The sequence below is a fragment of the Balaenoptera physalus genome, assembly GCF_965194825.1.
Source record: "Balaenoptera physalus genome assembly, chromosome: 11".
NCBI lineage: Eukaryota > Metazoa > Chordata > Mammalia > Artiodactyla > Balaenopteridae > Balaenoptera > Balaenoptera physalus.
The window spans coordinates 23,429,949-23,445,315 of record NC_138896.1 but is presented as its reverse complement, the minus strand read 5'-3'; the positions used below and the strand labels follow the sequence as shown (position 1 = coordinate 23,445,315).

Here is a 15,367-nt window from a genome sequence, read left to right as displayed (position 1 = left end):
AGGAACAGCAGCTCTATTGGGTTCCCCTTATACTTAGTCTTCCATTTTCTTGGAACCTGATGTGCTTGCTTTAGATAAAGCACTTGGCTCGCTTAGAAGCATACATGCTGAAACCTACCTCAGTACTCAACAGTACCTTTTAACAGGGTGTCTGGCCCTGTTGAGTGCTCAAAAGATGTTAAATTCTGTGTCCATGAGCAGCTTTCTCTAAGGCAGTTATGAAAATGTGTCAATTCTCTCTTGTGTAATTATCATTACCACAACATTTGCATAATGTCTCACAGTTTAAATGTTCTTCACATAAACTTAAATCCAGATGGCTGCTAACTTCTCACCTTTGTATTTTGTGGTCCTCTGCTCCAGCCATGTATGAACATTTCTGCACATTGCTGGGTTGCCCCTGTGCAGTCTCTGCACCTTTGTTCTGTGTGTGTGTGATGTGCATATTGAAGGGGAGCAGAATATGCCACCCCAAAATGTGCCACTTTGGCATGTGGATTATTTGGAGCTGAAGGAAATCAAGACCCCCGCAGACAACTGCCTAAATAATTTAGGCATGGGGCCTGGCCCAGAGATAGCTTTCATCTGAAAGACTTACCTGCTTAGCAGGGCAAACATCTAATTAGCAAACATCAGCTTTTATCATCTTCCTGTGAATTACCCACCTCCCCTTCAAGCCCCAGGCCTCTTTCCCATTCCTTAGCTCAAGATGGCATGTAAGCCTCAATTGCCTGACTGCCTTTGAGTCTCAAGTCTTCATGGGCTCCTGTAAGTACGCAATTAAATTTGTTTTCTCCTGTTAATCTGTCTTATGTCTAATTATTAGACCAGCCAAAGAAACTAGAAGGAAAGGAGAAATTTTTCCGCCTCTACAATGTGGTGTGTGTGTGTGTGTGTGTGTGTGTGTGTGTGTGTGTGCTAAAGCAGGCAGGGTTGTGTCCGTCTGTGTGTGCTAGTGTGTTCACTTCTCTTAGGCATCTTGGCTATTTCTGTAGTGACTTCCCTCCTAGGCTGTGTGTTTTCTGTGTTCCTACAAACTTGTGAATGTGCACCTGTAACTGTGGTTCCTTGACTTTGCTGGGTCAGTATTGTAGTAGGATGGGCAGACTTCCTTATGTAACCCTTCCTGCCTCTCCAGAGATGGGGCTTGTGGCTGAACCTTCTCAAACTGTCTGTGAGCCCCTCTCCAGCTGCCACATGTCCCGACATGTGCCCGCAGTCCGGAATTTTACCCGCCTCCACTCACAACTCACACACTCACGACACACACTTGGGTGCCTACGGTTGCACTGGCCAAGTCTCCACCCCCTTCCTTTGCTTAAACTTCGGAATTTCCAGCCGACCGGCCAACCGCTCCCAGCAGCGGGTGGAGTTGAGAAGGGCCCGCCCAGTTCTCGGGGTACAAAACTAGCTCTGCAGGACTGCGCGGCCACTTGTCCTTCAGCTCAGAGCACAATGTGTCACTCTCGAAGCTCCCTTCCCACCATGACCGTCCTGAGGGCTCCGACACCGGTCCCCTCCACCAGCCCGGGACCCCAACGGGGCTCCGGTCCCGAGATCTTCACCTTCGACCCTCTCCCGGAGACTGCGGTGGCCCCCGCTGCGCGCCCCAGCGCCTCCCGCGGGCACCGAAAGCGCAGCCGTAGGGTCCTCTACCCACGAGTGGTGAGTGTCGCCGAAGTGGACAGCCCGGGGGAAGAGCAGGGTGAACCGCCGGACGCCGGGGCCCCGACCTGACCTGTTGCCTTTGTTATCTCCCCACAGGTCCGGCGTCAGCTGCCAGTCGAGGATCCGAACCCTGCCAAAAGGCTGCTCTTTCTCCTGCTCACCATCATCTTCTGCCAGATCCTGATGGCTGAAGAGGGTGTGTCGACACCCCTGGTCCCGGAGGACACCCCCAGCGCGCAGTCCCCCGCGCCCACCGTTGCGCCCCCGGTCCTCGAGCCCCTTAATCTGACCTCGGAGCCCTCGGACTACGCTTTGGACTTAAGCACTTTTCTCCAGCAACACCCGGCCGCCTTCTAACCGGACTCCCTACACCCCCAGAAGAATCTGAAAAACCAAGAAACACTGGGTGTACCTGGTGCGAGAGAGAGCGTATCCCAAACTGGGACTCCCAAGGCAATTCGCACTCAGAACACTACAGCGGAGATGCCAGCCCGAGCCTGGGAGAGACAGGCACCGACATGCCGGGGCTAGGCCGGGTGGGGAAGGAGAGCGTCGTTATTTCTCATTGCTTCTAATAATATTTATATGTATTTATGTATGTCCCCCTAGGTGATGGAGGGGTGTATGTAATATTTATTTTAACTTATGCAGGAGTGCGAGACGTGCTCCTTGCTGCAAATGCAGATCTCTGGGTATTTATTGGGCTCTGGGGGATTGGTGGAGGCCGGCGCCCAGAACTGAGCGAGGCTGGGAAGAGGGATGGAGGAAACCCGGGTCCGAGAAGGCGCCCCGGTTGGGAGTCAAGGACGGTGGTGGGTCGTAGTAGGTTTAGCGGGTGACATACTCAGCCCTCCAGCATCTCAACTCGCGGGTCTACTGTGTGAGGCTTCGGCGGACCGTTGAGAATAAGGTCCTTGGCCTTCGATCTCCTCGAAGTTGCCCCCAAGGGGTGGCTGCGGGGTCGGTGGCTGTCAGGGGGCGGCTATGCGGTCGCCAGGTATGTTCTGTGAACACAAATAAACTTGATTTACCGTCAGCAGTCATGTGAGTGTCTCTTTGCAAGGCATGGTCCCCCATTCCTCATGGCCTTCAAGCGCCTGGGCCCGGCCGGAAGAGCCGCGGCCAAGTCACCAGCGGGCGCTCCTCCCCGGGCCCCTGAGCTCCTTTTTCCCGAGTCACGGAACCCAGCATCCGGTAATCGGATGCTGTCGTACGTTGCCCAGTCTGCGATTTTCCCAGTTTGTTCTGGAGGGGCAAATCCGAGGTGAGTCAATCTCCCTTGCCCCGGGGTGCCAGACCCGCTGAGGTCACGTCCCGTAGGGCGGGGCGTGGAGCGGTCTGGGCGGGGCTCCGGACCCCGGAAGGGCGGCGAATTGGGGGCCGCTCCACCCGACCCCGGGCTGGCTCGGCAGCCCGGGTGAGCCGGGGCTCGGGCGGGCTGCGGACCGGAGCGCGGCCTGCTGGGAAAGGGGCGGGCCGAGGGGGGGGCGGTTGGTCCGCCGCGGGGGCGGGGTCGCGTCTGCCGCAGCGACAGGGTGCGGCCTGGTGGGGGGCAAGGGCGCCAGCGTGGGCCCAGCTCCCAGGCAGGCTGTGCGCGAGCGGCCCCTGCTCGGCTCAGAGGTCCCCTGCGCGTCCCAACCCTGCCCCGGACCCCGGCCAGGCCGCTGCCCGCGTCCGGGAAGGTAGGTGGGGGTGGGGTGGGGAGATGGAGTTGGGCTGTGGAGGAGCAGGGACGGTGGCGCAAGGGTCTGGGGGTCTCCAAGGGCCGGGAGAGCTTTATCAGATAAGGGGGAAACCGTCGTCACTGAAGGTGGGGCGCGGCAAGGGGCTGGGAGTCGCTGGGTGACTGCGAAATTTCATAGGGTAAAGCCTTAGCGGATCCGTGGGCGCGGAAGGGACTGGGCCGCGTTGTCTGCAGGCGGGGCGGGACTGACAGGAAAGCGAAAGGGTTCACTCCTGTGGACTCCACAGTGCCCCTTGCTATCAGCAAAGGCTTTCTCTCCTCCTCCTCCAGCTCCAGCCTGAGCCATGTTTTTCACCTGTGGCCCAAACGAGGCCATGGTGGTCTCCGGTAAGTATTGTTCTCTGCTCAGCCAGTGACCCCCAAGTCCCCGCAGAGGTCTCTTCCCCCTCTCCCCACCAGCTCCCCAGCACCAGACCTTCTGCCCACCCCACCCCACCCCCATGGCTGCAAGCCACCCACTTGTGGTGATTCCCTGCCGCTATGCTTCCAAGGCCTACACTGCCCGCCGCTCCTGCCAGCGCCCAGATTTCTTCGTGGGGATTGCTCCCCACTCCCTTCCCCAGTTGTCTTCCACATTCCAGCTCCACCGTGGCCACCGGCCACCACAGCTCATTGCCTCCTCACCGTGCAGGTTTCTGCCGGAGCCCCCCAGTCATGGTGGCTGGAGGACGTGTCTTTGTCCTGCCCTGCATCCAGCAAATCCAAAGGTAGGTAACAAGAGAACTAGGGAAAGGGAACCCCCCATTTCTCTCTTTTCTCCTTTTCACACTGTCCACCCCTTCTTTTTCCCCTAGGATCTCTCTCAACACACTGACCCTCAATGTCAAGAGTGAAAAGGTTTACACTCGCCATGGGGTCCCCATCTCAGTCACTGGCATTGCCCAGGTGAGGCTTTCAGAGCCTTTCCCCCAAAGTCCACTCCCCCATCACCTTCTCTGTCCCCAGACATTAAGAATCTTCTGACCATGGCCTTCCCTACCTCTGCCTATGGAGAAGTTTCTCTGCTAGTCTCAGCTTCTCCAGGGATCCCCAAGGCACTTGACTCTCCCTGCTTCCTCCCTGTCTTCATGAAACCTTCACCACACCCTCCCTAATCCTATTCTGGCTACAGGTGAAAATTCAGGGCCAGAACAAGGAAATGTTGGCAGCTGCCTGCCAGATGTTCCTGGGCAAGACGGAGGCTGAGATTGCCCACATCGCACTGGAGACGCTGGAGGGCCACCAGAGGGCTATCATGGCCCACATGACTGTGGAGGTGGGCCTGAGGGCAGGGAAAGATCTGGAAGGGATGCCAGAGTGAGAGGGGCCTAAGGACCGAGCTAGTCTGTAGGAGACAGTGGTCAGAGGATCTGAGAGCTTACGTTCCTTCTTCCCTCCATCGTGTTATCCTAGGAAATCTATAAGGACAGGCAGAAATTCTCAGAGCAGGTTTTCAAAGTGGCCTCCTCAGACCTGGTCAACATGGGCATCAGCGTGGTCAGCTACACCCTGAAGGACATTCACGACGATCAGGTAAACCTAGGCAGTTGCTTCTCCCCGCTTTCCTGCTCCCATCTGTTAAACCTTCCCGAGGACTGTGATATCTGCAACTCTCCCACAGGACTATTTGCACTCCTTGGGGAAGGCTCGAACAGCTCAAGTCCAAAAAGATGCTCGGATTGGGGAAGCGGAGGCCAAGAGAGACGCTGGGATCCGGGTGAGAGATCTGGGGGTTGCTTGGTCACCGTGGGCTTATTGTGCACCTGGTGGAAGAGGGGATGGCATGGGGGCTGGTGGAGCAGGGTTGGCAGAAGATATAAATGAGGCCGGGCCTGGGGTGAAGACAGAGGAGCTTGGTGGAGAGCAGGCTCTCTCCCTGGGGCCTTCCCCTCCCTACTCTGACTCCCTGCCTGCATGGACAGGAGGCCAAAGCCAAGCAGGAAAAGGTGTCTGCTCAGTACCTGAGTGAGATCGAGATGGCCAAGGCTCAGAGGGACTACGAGCTCAAGAAGGCTGCATATGACATTGAGGTCAACACCCGCCGAGCACAGGCTGACCTGGCCTATCAGCTTCAGGTCAGAGCTCCCATGCTGGCCCGGTGGCCAGGCTGGACTTCACTCCCTCCCCGTTCTTCTCAGGCCACCACTCTCTCTCATATTCTAACTCTGATCCCCTTATTCTGGCCCTCCATTTCTGACCCCACTCCTCCTTATGAGGAAGATTTAAAAGACCTAAACGTTTCAGCTGAAAAGCAAAGAAAAGGCCTAGAAAGGATGCGCTCGATAGGGCTGATCACGGGCTTGGGTCAGGTTGTGCCCTGTGCCAGGGCACCTGGATGAGGGGGTGAACCAGAGCTAAGGTCCAACCATGCTCCACATCGGGCCTGGGTGAATGGGTCTGCATCCACCCAGAGGAAGGGGTGCCTTTTTCTAATTTGCACAGGGGTACTCCGTGGGCCCACAGCAGCCCTGGTGATCACAGAAGTGCGTGAGGAAGGAAAACGTGGACTTGGGCTTTGAATCCCACAAAATGAGACATGGGGGCCCTTGAAAATGCAGGGAGGTGTAGTCGATCCTCATCGTTTGTGGATCCCATATTTGAGAATTTGCCCCATCACTAAAATTTATTGGTTATCTCAGAACCAGTATTTTTTGTACTGATGACCATTTGCAAACATGCGCAGAGTGGAGAAAACTTTGAGTTGCCTGATATGTGCCTCCCAGTTGAGGTTGAACAAGAAGATGTTCTGCCTTCTTGTTTCGGCTCATACTGTAAACAGTGTCATTTTCATAGTATATTCACTGCCACATTTTTTGCGCTTTTGTGCTTTTTTTTGGTGATTTCACAGTTTAAAATGTCCCCAAATGTAGTGCTGAAGTGCCGTCTAGTGTTCCTAAGTGCAAGAAGGCTGTGATGTGCCTGATGGAGATGATATGTGTGTTAGATAAGCTTCTTTTAGGTATGAGTTACAGTGCTGCTGGCCATGAGTTCGTTGTTAATGAATCAACAGATATGTTACATATGGTGTCTTTAAGCAGAAACACATAAAACAAGGATATATAGGATTTCCCGGGCGGTCCAGTGGTTAAGACTCCGTGCTTCCAGTGCAGGTGGTGCGGGTTCGATCCCTGGTCGGGGAACTAAGATCCCACATGCTGCACATCTCGGCCAAAAAAAAGGATATATATTGATCTGTTTACTGTTATGACCAGAGGCTCACAGGAACCTAAACCTGTATTTCCCTTAGGAACAAAATAAGTGTTTTGTTAATTCAGTGTTTATGGCTACTTTATAAAACAGAACTACCATAAATAACGAGAATCAACTGTACCCTGAGACCTTTACCCAAAGGGTAGCAATATTATGAAATTCATTTTTGCCAAGAGTTGGTACAGGGTGAAATTATGAAATGCAACACATCTTTAGTTATGATGTTAAATCCCTGGATGGCTTGACAGGTACCTGAGTGTGGCATAGTACTTTGCTACTCAAAGTGTGGCCTGCCTCCCAGCAACATCAGTATCCCTGGGGAGCTTGTTAGAAATACAAAATCTGAGGCTCCAGCCCAGCTGACCAAGTCAGAATCTGTATTTTAACAAAATCCCTAGGTGATTCATGTATTGATACACATGGGAGTTTGAGAAGCATTAACATAGTGGAAACCACCAGCTTGGGTGGGACTTAACCCACCCAAGGATAAGGTCCTTAATCTTCTTCTCAACATGGCTCTCCTTGTCTGCACATCAAAGGGCTGGGCTGGTTTGGGTTCTGTTCAGCTTTTATTAGTTCCTCATTTTGTGCCAGCCAGGCTTTGTGCTAGGTGCTGGGGAAATAAGGATTTACTCAACAGGTATCTGTTAAATGCCTGTTATGTGCCAGGCATTGTTTTGGAGGTGAGTATATAAGTATGAATGAGACAGAATAAGATTCCTGCTCTCATGGAGCTTTACATTATAATACACGAAACCACTAATAAGCAAATAACCTTCACTGGCTCTAATTACATGAAGTGTTATGAAGGAAATACATGGGTGGTACTTTACTGGGGGGATACTCTATTAGGTCGGGGGTGATCAGAGAAAGCTTCGGTGAGGAAGTGATACATGAGATAAACCCTGAAGATGAGAAAGAGCCAATGATGTAAAGAGTTGTGGGCCAAGAACATTCTAGTCCAGTGCTGTTCAAGTAGAACTTTCTGAAATGATGGAAATGCTCTATATCTGTGCTGTGATGTTGAGCACTTGTAATGTGGCTCGTGTGACTGAGGAACTGAATTTTTAAATTTTTTATTTTGATTTAAATAGCTATATGTGGCAAGTGACTAGGCAGGGGACTGGCACATGCAAAGACCCTGATGTAGCAAAGAGCTCGGCGTGTCCCAGGAACAGAAAGGAGGTTTCTGATCCAGTATGGCTGGTGTGCTGTGAGTAGGGAGAGGCAGGCGGGACCAGGTCTCCTAGGGTTCGGGTGGCCGTGATGGAGACTTAGAAGATTCAAAGCACAATGGGAAGCTATTGGAGAACTTTAAGCAGGGAGGTGCTCTGGTCTAATTTACATTTTTACAAGGATCAGTACAGCTGTTACGTGGAGAATTGATTGTCAAAAGAGAAGAGAAGGGGGCTTCCCTGGTGGCGCAGTGGTTAAGAATCCGCCTGCCAACACAGGGCACACGGGTTGGAGCTCTGGTCTGGGAAGATCCCACATGTCGTGGAGCAACTAAGTCCGTGCACCACTACTACTGAGCTTGCGCTGTAGAGCCCGTGAACCACAACTACTAAAGACCGTGCGCCTAGAGCCCGTGCTCCGCAACAAGAGAAGCCACCGCAATGAGAAGCCCGCGCACTGCAATGAAGAATAGCCCCCGCTCGCTGCAACTAGAACAGCAACGAAGACCCAACGCAGCCAAAAATAAATAAATTAAATAAATAAATTAAAAAAAAAAAAAAAGAGGAAGCAGGGAGATGAGTTAGAAGGTTTTTCAAAGATGATGGATTGCATAAATGCAGCTAATTGCACTCCTTCTTAAAACCTCACTAAATCCACATAAGGTGATTAAAAAAAAATAGATGGAAAGAATAGGAACAGAAGCAACAGAAACCATAGCATCATTTTGGATGCTGGAAAGCTGTGGTAATTGACCAAGGAGGTCTGAGACAGCTGAGCCCAAAGCTGCAGGGGAGAAAACAATGAAATGATCTGAGGCTCAGGAGCTGGCAGCACCAGGGGCCTCTGGAGCTGTGATGAAGACTGTTGAAATAAGGAGAAACAGGTGAAAAGTGACTTCTCAGAGCGCTCTGGCTCCCTGCCTCTGGGTAATGCTCCCTTCTCTGCCCCAGTAGACTTCTGGAGGTTTATTATCTGATGAGAGTAGACCAGAGGACATGACCTGGGGCCAGCCAGGCACAGGTGAGGGCCTAAGTACTTAACCAGTAACAGGCATGAAGAGACTGTCTGCCTATTGAATGCTGAATACTGACCACTTCCCCTAACCACTCACCCCACATGGCTCTCAGAACCCCCATCTTCCAAAGAAGAGATCAGAAGACTGCTCTGGGGAACATGACCAATCCAAGATGAATGACTTGAAGATCCTGAATCTGAGGTTCCTCAGCAGATGAACTGCCTAGGTAAGCCTAGATTGAAGCTCAAAGCCAATGAGCCTCACCCACATACCCAGAGTTTCCCTTCAGTGTTTCAGACCTTCCTCCCTGTGAGCAGACAAGCAAGGAATCCCTGACATATGAGGGATTCTGCAACGTGGAAGACAGGCCAAAACCACAAGCAGAGCAAAGCAATTTGAAGGATACATACTACGCAGGGAGAAGAAAGCTTAAAAAAAAAAATTAATATCCTCAGTGATAAGAGAGTAATTCACATCTAGGAAATCAGGACATAGAAAACAAAAAGCTTTTAGAAATTAATAAGATGGAAGAACTGAAAAAAAAAAATCACAGTGGAAGAGAAATTCTAATAAATTTCCCAGAAAATAGAACAAGACAGAAGGAAACATCAGAAGGAAATCATCAGTGAAAAGATTCAAACATGTTTATCTGACTTTCTGGATTGAAATGGTCCACCAAGTGCCCAAAACAGTGAATGAAAAACATCTACCTTGAAGAACATCACTGTGAAATTTCAGAACACTGAGAATAAAGAAAAGAACTAAAAGCTTCCAGAGAGAATGAACAGATCTCAAGCAAAGGGTCAGGCATCAGAATGACTTCAGATTTCTCAAGAAGCTAGAAGACCCTGGAAGAATGCCTTAAAAATTCTGGTGGAAGATTAATAACAACCTAGTAACCTGTACTCAACCTAATCGTCATTCAAATAGAAGAGTGGAGTGGGGCTTCCCTGGTGGCGCAGTGGTTAGGAATCCGCCTGCCAATGCAGGGGACACAGGTTCGTGCCCTGGTCTGGGAAGATCCCACATGCCGCGGAGCGGCTAGGCCCGTGAGCCACAACTACTGAGCCTGCGCGTCTGGAGCCTGTGCTCCGCAACGGGAGAGGCCACGACAGTGAGAGGCCCATGCACCGCGATGAAGAGTGGCCCCCGCTCGCCGCAACTGGAGAAAGCCCTTGCACAGAAACGAAGACCCAACACAGCCAAAAATAAATAAATAAATAAATAAATAAATTTATTTTAAAAAAGAAATTGAGAATATAGTTTAAAAAAAAAAAAAGAGTGGAGTGAAAATCTCAGAGAAGCAAGATCTGAAAAAACTTATTGCCCACAAACTCTTTCTTTTTTTTTTTTAATTAATTAACTAATTAATTTTTGGCTGCATTGGGTCTTCGTTGCTGCACGCGGGCTTTCTCTAGTTGCGGTGAGCAGGGACCACTCTTCGTTGCGGTGCACGGGCTTCTCATTGTGGTGGCTTCTCTTGTTGTGGAGCACGAGCCCTAGGTGCGCAGGCTTCAGTAGTTGTGGCTCACAGGCTCTAGAGCACAGGCTCAGTAGTTGTGGCGCACGGGCTTAGTTGCTCCGCAGCATGTGGGATCTTCCCAGACCAGGGATCGAACCTGTGTCCCCTGCATTGGGAGGCGGATTCTTAACCACTGCGCCACCAGGGAAGTCCTCCACATACTCTTTCTGAGGGAGCTGCCGGAGGTTGAGTCTGAAGAAGAGAGAGAAGGAGGGGTGGGTAGGCTCCAACACAGGAACACCGTGATGCTTCACATGGGGGCCAAGAGCAACTAGTCCAGTTTGGAACAGGTTTGAACTTTTAGGGTCAAAGACAGTACAGGGTGCCACATCCAGAAGCACCCTTCCTCTGGAGTGAACAGATGGGTGTTCACTGTAAAGGCAGGGGCACCATCTCTTGTGTTGATGAGCCCCACAGGGAAGATGGTGCACATCTGAGCCAGAGCAATGAAGCAAGAAGTGTGTTCCTCCCCCGAACCTCTCCTCACTGACATCTTGGCAAGAGCCTTCTGATCCCTCTACTCTGCAAGGGATAAGAAAATGAAATCTGCCTAAGTAAGAGGAGGTCTATGTATACATGTTCCTGTAGTTGCTTACAGTATACCGGGAAGGATACACGACAAGCTGGTCATGGTGGTTGTTTCAGGGGAAGTGAACCAACCAGGTGGCTTGAGAAATAGGTGGGAGGAAGCCTTGCTTATCACTGTTTACTTTTTTTAAAAATTTGAACCACATACAAAAGATAAAAATGACACACAGCCCCCAAAAAGATAGTTGGTGAGAGAAAAAAAAAAAAAAAGGTGGTGAGAGAACTTTTCAGGAGTTAGTTGACAGTGGCTTGCACTAAGGTAACCGCCACACAGATGGAGAGAAGTGCATGGATTTGAGCGTGACTGGAGGTGGAGGATGGCCACCATGCACTCAGTGCCCACCACGTGTTCATACTCTAGAGGGAGACTTGGTGGAGAAACAAGGTGATAGGAGTTCAGTGGAGGGATACTTCACCTGGCCTGAGGGAGAACAGCGGCTGGGTTCCAGCCCTGTCCAGCCCTGAAGCTGAGACTACGTGGGGAACAGCCCTAACCGTTGCTATTGGCTCTGATAGGGAAGATCAGGCCACCCCCCCTCGCCCCCCAGGCCATGCCTTGGATCTGTACGGGAAATGGACTCCCTTGGGCAGGCTGAACCCACTGGGACCACCTTCATGTGCCCGCTCTATTTTTTTTTTTAATTTTTTTGAATTGACACAATATCAAGTCTTTTTTTTTTAAGTAAGTAATTTATTTATTTTTGGCTGCACTGGGTCTTCGTTGCTGCGTGCAGGCTTTCTTTAGTTGCGGCCAGTGGGGGCTACTCTTCGTTGCGGTGCACGGGCTTCTCATTGCGGTGGCTTCTCGTTGCGGAGCACGGGCTCTAGGTGCGTGGGCTACAGTAGTTGTGGCCAAGGCACGTAGGATCTTCCCAGACCAGGGCTCAAACCCGTGTCCCCTGCATTGGCAGGCGGATTCTTAACCACTGCGCCACCAGGGAAGTCCCCCTGCTCCATTTTTATATCCCGCCCTGGAGCCCCGGCCCTAGCTTCCCTGCCTGCTTCCTGGCCGCTTGCTCTTCAGCTCTGACTCTGAGCATCCCTCCTTCCCAGGTGGCCAAGACGAAGCAGCAGATCGAGGAGCAGCGGGTCCAGGTGCAGGTGGTGGAGCGGGCCCAGCAGGTGGCAGTGCAGGAGCAGGAGATCGCCCGCCGGGAGAAGGAGCTGGAGGCCCGCGTGCGGAAGCCGGCGGAAGCCGAGCGCTACAAGCTGGAGCGCCTAGCAGCGGCAGAGAAGTAAACACCCCTTCCTGGCCCCCTGCGGCTCCTTCACCACCTGGGCGCCCCCAGGCGAATTGCTGAGGCCTTCTTTACCTGTACTCCTCCTGTGGAGTCTTTCTCCCAGAGCGAGGGCTCTTCCTCAGCTCCTCCCTCCACTCCCTTCTCTGCCCAGGTCCCAGCTGATCATGCAGGCAGAGGCAGAAGCCGAGTCTGTGCGGGTGAGTCAGCAGGTGGCTCTTGCCGGCTTGTGGAGGGAGTGGGATTGTGCTGGGATTGTGCTGGGATTTCTTGTCCTTAACTACCGCCATCAGTACCCCAGGCGTCCTGTACCCTCCTCAGATGCGTGGGGAAGCCGAGGCCTTTGCCGTAGGGGCCCGAGCCCGGGCTGAGGCTGAGCAGATGGCCAAGAAGGCAGAGGCATTCCAGCTGTACCAGGAGGCTGCTCAGTTGGACATGCTGCTGGAGAAGCTGCCCCAGGTCTGGGGGTCATGTGGACAAAAGCAGCGGAGGGACAGGAAGAGGGAATGAGGGGTGGGGGAAATGAGGGGCTGGGAGAGAGCCAGGCTAGGGGCCATAAATTCGGGGTGAGAATTACAAGCCAGTGACCAGAGTGAGGGAGGGTGATCCTCACAAAAGTGAAGGACAGGGATCTTAAAACCCAGAGTAAGGAGTCTTAGGATGGGTGTGGTCAGACTGCAGGTGCTGAGTGGGCATCTTACCTACCAGGTAGCAGAGGAGATCAGTGGTCCCTTGACCTCGGCCAATAAGATCACACTGGTGTCCAGTGGAAGTGGGGCCATGGGGGCAGCCAAAGTGACCGGGGAAGTGCTGGACATCCTGAGCCGCCTGCCGGAGAGCGTGGAGAGACTCACAGGCATCAGCATCTCCCAGGTGAGGGTTTCTAGGGCGGGGGCTGTGGAGCCGAATCGCCAGGTTCTTATGGCATGTGATGCAGCGGGCCTAGCATGGGGCCAGCACCCAGGAGGCCTGGGGGCCGCTGACGTTTATTAATTGCTTTCTGTGTGCCAGACACAGTGCTAAGCTTCTACACAAATGGTTTAAAATTTTTTAAAAATCAAACTTCCTTTGGGGTATGTAGGGTTTTACAAAGTAAAGAAACTGAACTTCCAGTTTAGCCCATGTCATACAGCTGGTGAAGCTGGGCTTCAAACCCAGGCCAGCTATCTCTGGAGCCTGTGCTCTTGGTCACCCCACTAGTAGAAGGAACTAGCTGCAGCCTGTTGACAATTAATTCCAAGGCATATCACTGCTTTTCTTGGTGCCTGTTTATTCACCTGTAGATTATGGTAGAGATCAGAGAGTAGGACCTAGAGCCAGACTGTTTTGGTGTGAATCGTGGCCCCAATGCATGCTGTGACCTTGGAAAAGTTAATCTTCTCTGCACCTGTTTCTTCACCTTAAAACTGGGTTAATAAAAGTAACTACCCTGTTGAATTGTTAAGGGGATTAAATGAGTAGATATTTGCAGTGTTTAGAACAGTGCCTAGCATGTAGTAAGTACTATATAAGCGTGTTAAAGGACTTCGCTGGCAGTCCGGTAGTTAATACTCCACGTTCCCAATGCAGGGGGTGTGGGTTCGATCCCTGGTCGGGGAACTAAGATCCCGCATTCTGCACAGCCAAAACAACAACAAAAACAAAACAAAGAATGTGTTAAATAAAAAGTGCATATATAAATAAAAGCACCAGACTGAATCAGTTACCTTCGAGCTGGGTTCCTTGGAGTCTCCTTGAGGTCTGTAGTGGATAATTGGGAGCTAAGGAGGGCCTGTGCAAGCAGGGATCTGGCTCCCTTCACCCCTTTGCAGTAAGTAATTATTATACAAGAATCCAAATGACCGCTTGGCAAAGGGGGTGAGGTCGGGTACCAGAAAAAACTAGAATACTCACAGAAGTATGCGTCCTCCCTGCAGCCTGTTCATCCAGATGGGAGCCTGGGAGAGCAGGGCACCTGGTTCCCATAGTCATCACTGTTGTCTTTTGCCAGGTGAACCACAAGCCTCTGAGAACAGCCTGAGCCCTCGACCTTCGCGATGCCCAGCCTCAAAACTCAAGTTGCCTGAATGGTCCCAATATTGCATGCACTTCAGCTGGCTCCCCAAGCACATCGTTTGACAGCGGAGTTCCACCGCTTGTCTCTCCTTGCCAAATAGCCTGTCCCTTGCCTTGGAAGGGAAGGGTTGCTCCCTTTTCCAGCCCCGTACTGCAGACTGCCAGTCCCGCAGGGGTCCCATGCCAGCCTTCTGATGATCCCACCCCCAACTTATTTAACTTAATCTACTGTCTGAGCCTGTTGTCCAGAATTCTTCCTTGACCAAGCCTTGAGGGGTGGTCTGCAGGTTCTCAACTTTATCAAATAAATTGCTATTAATAAGTACTGATACTTATGAACAGTTAATACAGCAGAACTAATTCAAAATGAATGCTAGAATGTAGCTTTCGCCTTTGCATTCAATAGGCTTTTTACAATGGGAGAGAGGCAGTAGTTACTTGTATGTTGTTATAGAATTAATCCCCCTCCCAACCCTGAAGTTCCTTATAGTCAGCAAAGCATGCTGAAGTGGAAGCAATATCAATAATTGCATTAGTCCCTAGAATTACTGAAAATACGGCCAAGGGAAATTGTTACATTTGTTAAATTTCCAGGGCAGCTTTGAGACTATTACATTGTGCTCCTTGAAGCATGAGGTATTAGATGGAACATAGTTTAGAATGGGACCATGGTGTGACATCCCTAACTAGTGATTTTTTGCCTTAGGCTGAGAAAACCCACAGGATTACAGACATCAGCGTTACCCATAACAGAAAGGAACCCTGGATGCAGTCTGCATTCGGGGTTCTGGAGCACTTAAAAACAGACTGCTGGGGTCCAACCCATTCTGGTTCAGTACATCTGGGCAGGATTGTTCAAGGGGATGCTGATCTTGCAACCATGTGACGTTCATCTCAGTTCCCTTTTCTGTCCCTAGATCTTGCATCTGGGCCTATACCTACCCCAGTTACTAAGACAGGTACAGGTGGTGGGTACCAGGGGTTAAGGTGTAAGGATATTCTTCTCATCAGTTTATGGGAAGTAGAATATATTATATAACTGAACTTGAGCCCCATGCCTCCACCAGCGATCTTTCCCTGAATGAGCACACATCTCGCAACTTTTTTTTTTCAATTCCCGTTTATTTTTGGCTCTTGGGGCAATGTCTTTTCAATATGAAAAAAAGCAGCAA

General features: G+C 51.3%; 2 protein-coding genes across 5 annotated transcripts; both read left to right on the top strand.

The window, feature by feature from the left end:
- The first annotated feature begins 1,406 nt into the window (after positions 1–1,406).
- IER3 (immediate early response 3) lies at positions 1,407–2,704 on the top strand. Its single transcript, XM_082415500.1, has 2 exons — positions 1,407–1,665; positions 1,765–2,704. The coding sequence occupies exons 1-2, from the start codon at positions 1,456–1,458 to the stop codon at positions 2,023–2,025; spliced, it is 471 nt and encodes a 156-aa protein (XP_082271626.1). The 5' UTR covers positions 1,407–1,455; the 3' UTR covers positions 2,026–2,704.
- A 461-nt stretch (positions 2,705–3,165) lies between these two features.
- Positions 3,166–14,520, top strand: FLOT1 (flotillin 1). 4 transcript variants are annotated; one of them, XM_082415440.1, is made up of 13 exons: positions 3,212–3,350; positions 3,683–3,739; positions 4,044–4,119; positions 4,207–4,297; positions 4,524–4,667; positions 4,805–4,924; positions 5,013–5,108; positions 5,314–5,466; positions 11,956–12,137; positions 12,295–12,340; positions 12,462–12,599; positions 12,849–13,013; positions 14,131–14,520. In XM_082415440.1, exons 2-13 carry the CDS (start codon positions 3,697–3,699, stop codon positions 14,158–14,160), a joined length of 1,284 nt encoding a protein of 427 aa, XP_082271566.1. In that variant the 5' UTR covers positions 3,212–3,350; positions 3,683–3,696; the 3' UTR covers positions 14,161–14,520. The 4 variants fall into 4 exon arrangements, 3 of the variants coding, with proteins under 3 accessions (XP_082271568.1, XP_082271567.1, XP_082271566.1); XM_082415442.1 differs by lacking the exon at positions 4,207–4,297 and having other exon boundaries at positions 3,166–3,350; XM_082415441.1 differs by lacking the exon at positions 4,207–4,297 and having other exon boundaries at positions 3,167–3,350; positions 3,531–3,739.
- Positions 14,521–15,367: the final 847 nt, after the last annotated feature.

Bases quoted from the DNA above. Each gene is read 5' to 3' on its own strand.
- IER3 (XM_082415500.1), top strand. From the start codon at position 1,456: ATGTGTCACTCTCGAAGCTCCCTTCCCACCATGACCGTCCTGAGGGCT. The intron at 1,666-1,764 runs GTGAGTGTCGCC...ATCTCCCCACAG, and splicing joins GGGTCCTCTACCCACGAGTG to GTCCGGCGTCAGCTGCCAGT.
- FLOT1 (XM_082415440.1), top strand. From the start codon at position 3,697: ATGTTTTTCACCTGTGGCCCAAACGAGGCCATGGTGGTCTCCG. The intron at 4,298-4,523 runs GTGAGGCTTTCA...TTCTGGCTACAG, and splicing joins CAGTCACTGGCATTGCCCAG to GTGAAAATTCAGGGCCAGAA. The intron at 4,925-5,012 runs GTAAACCTAGGC...ACTCTCCCACAG, and splicing joins AGGACATTCACGACGATCAG to GACTATTTGCACTCCTTGGG.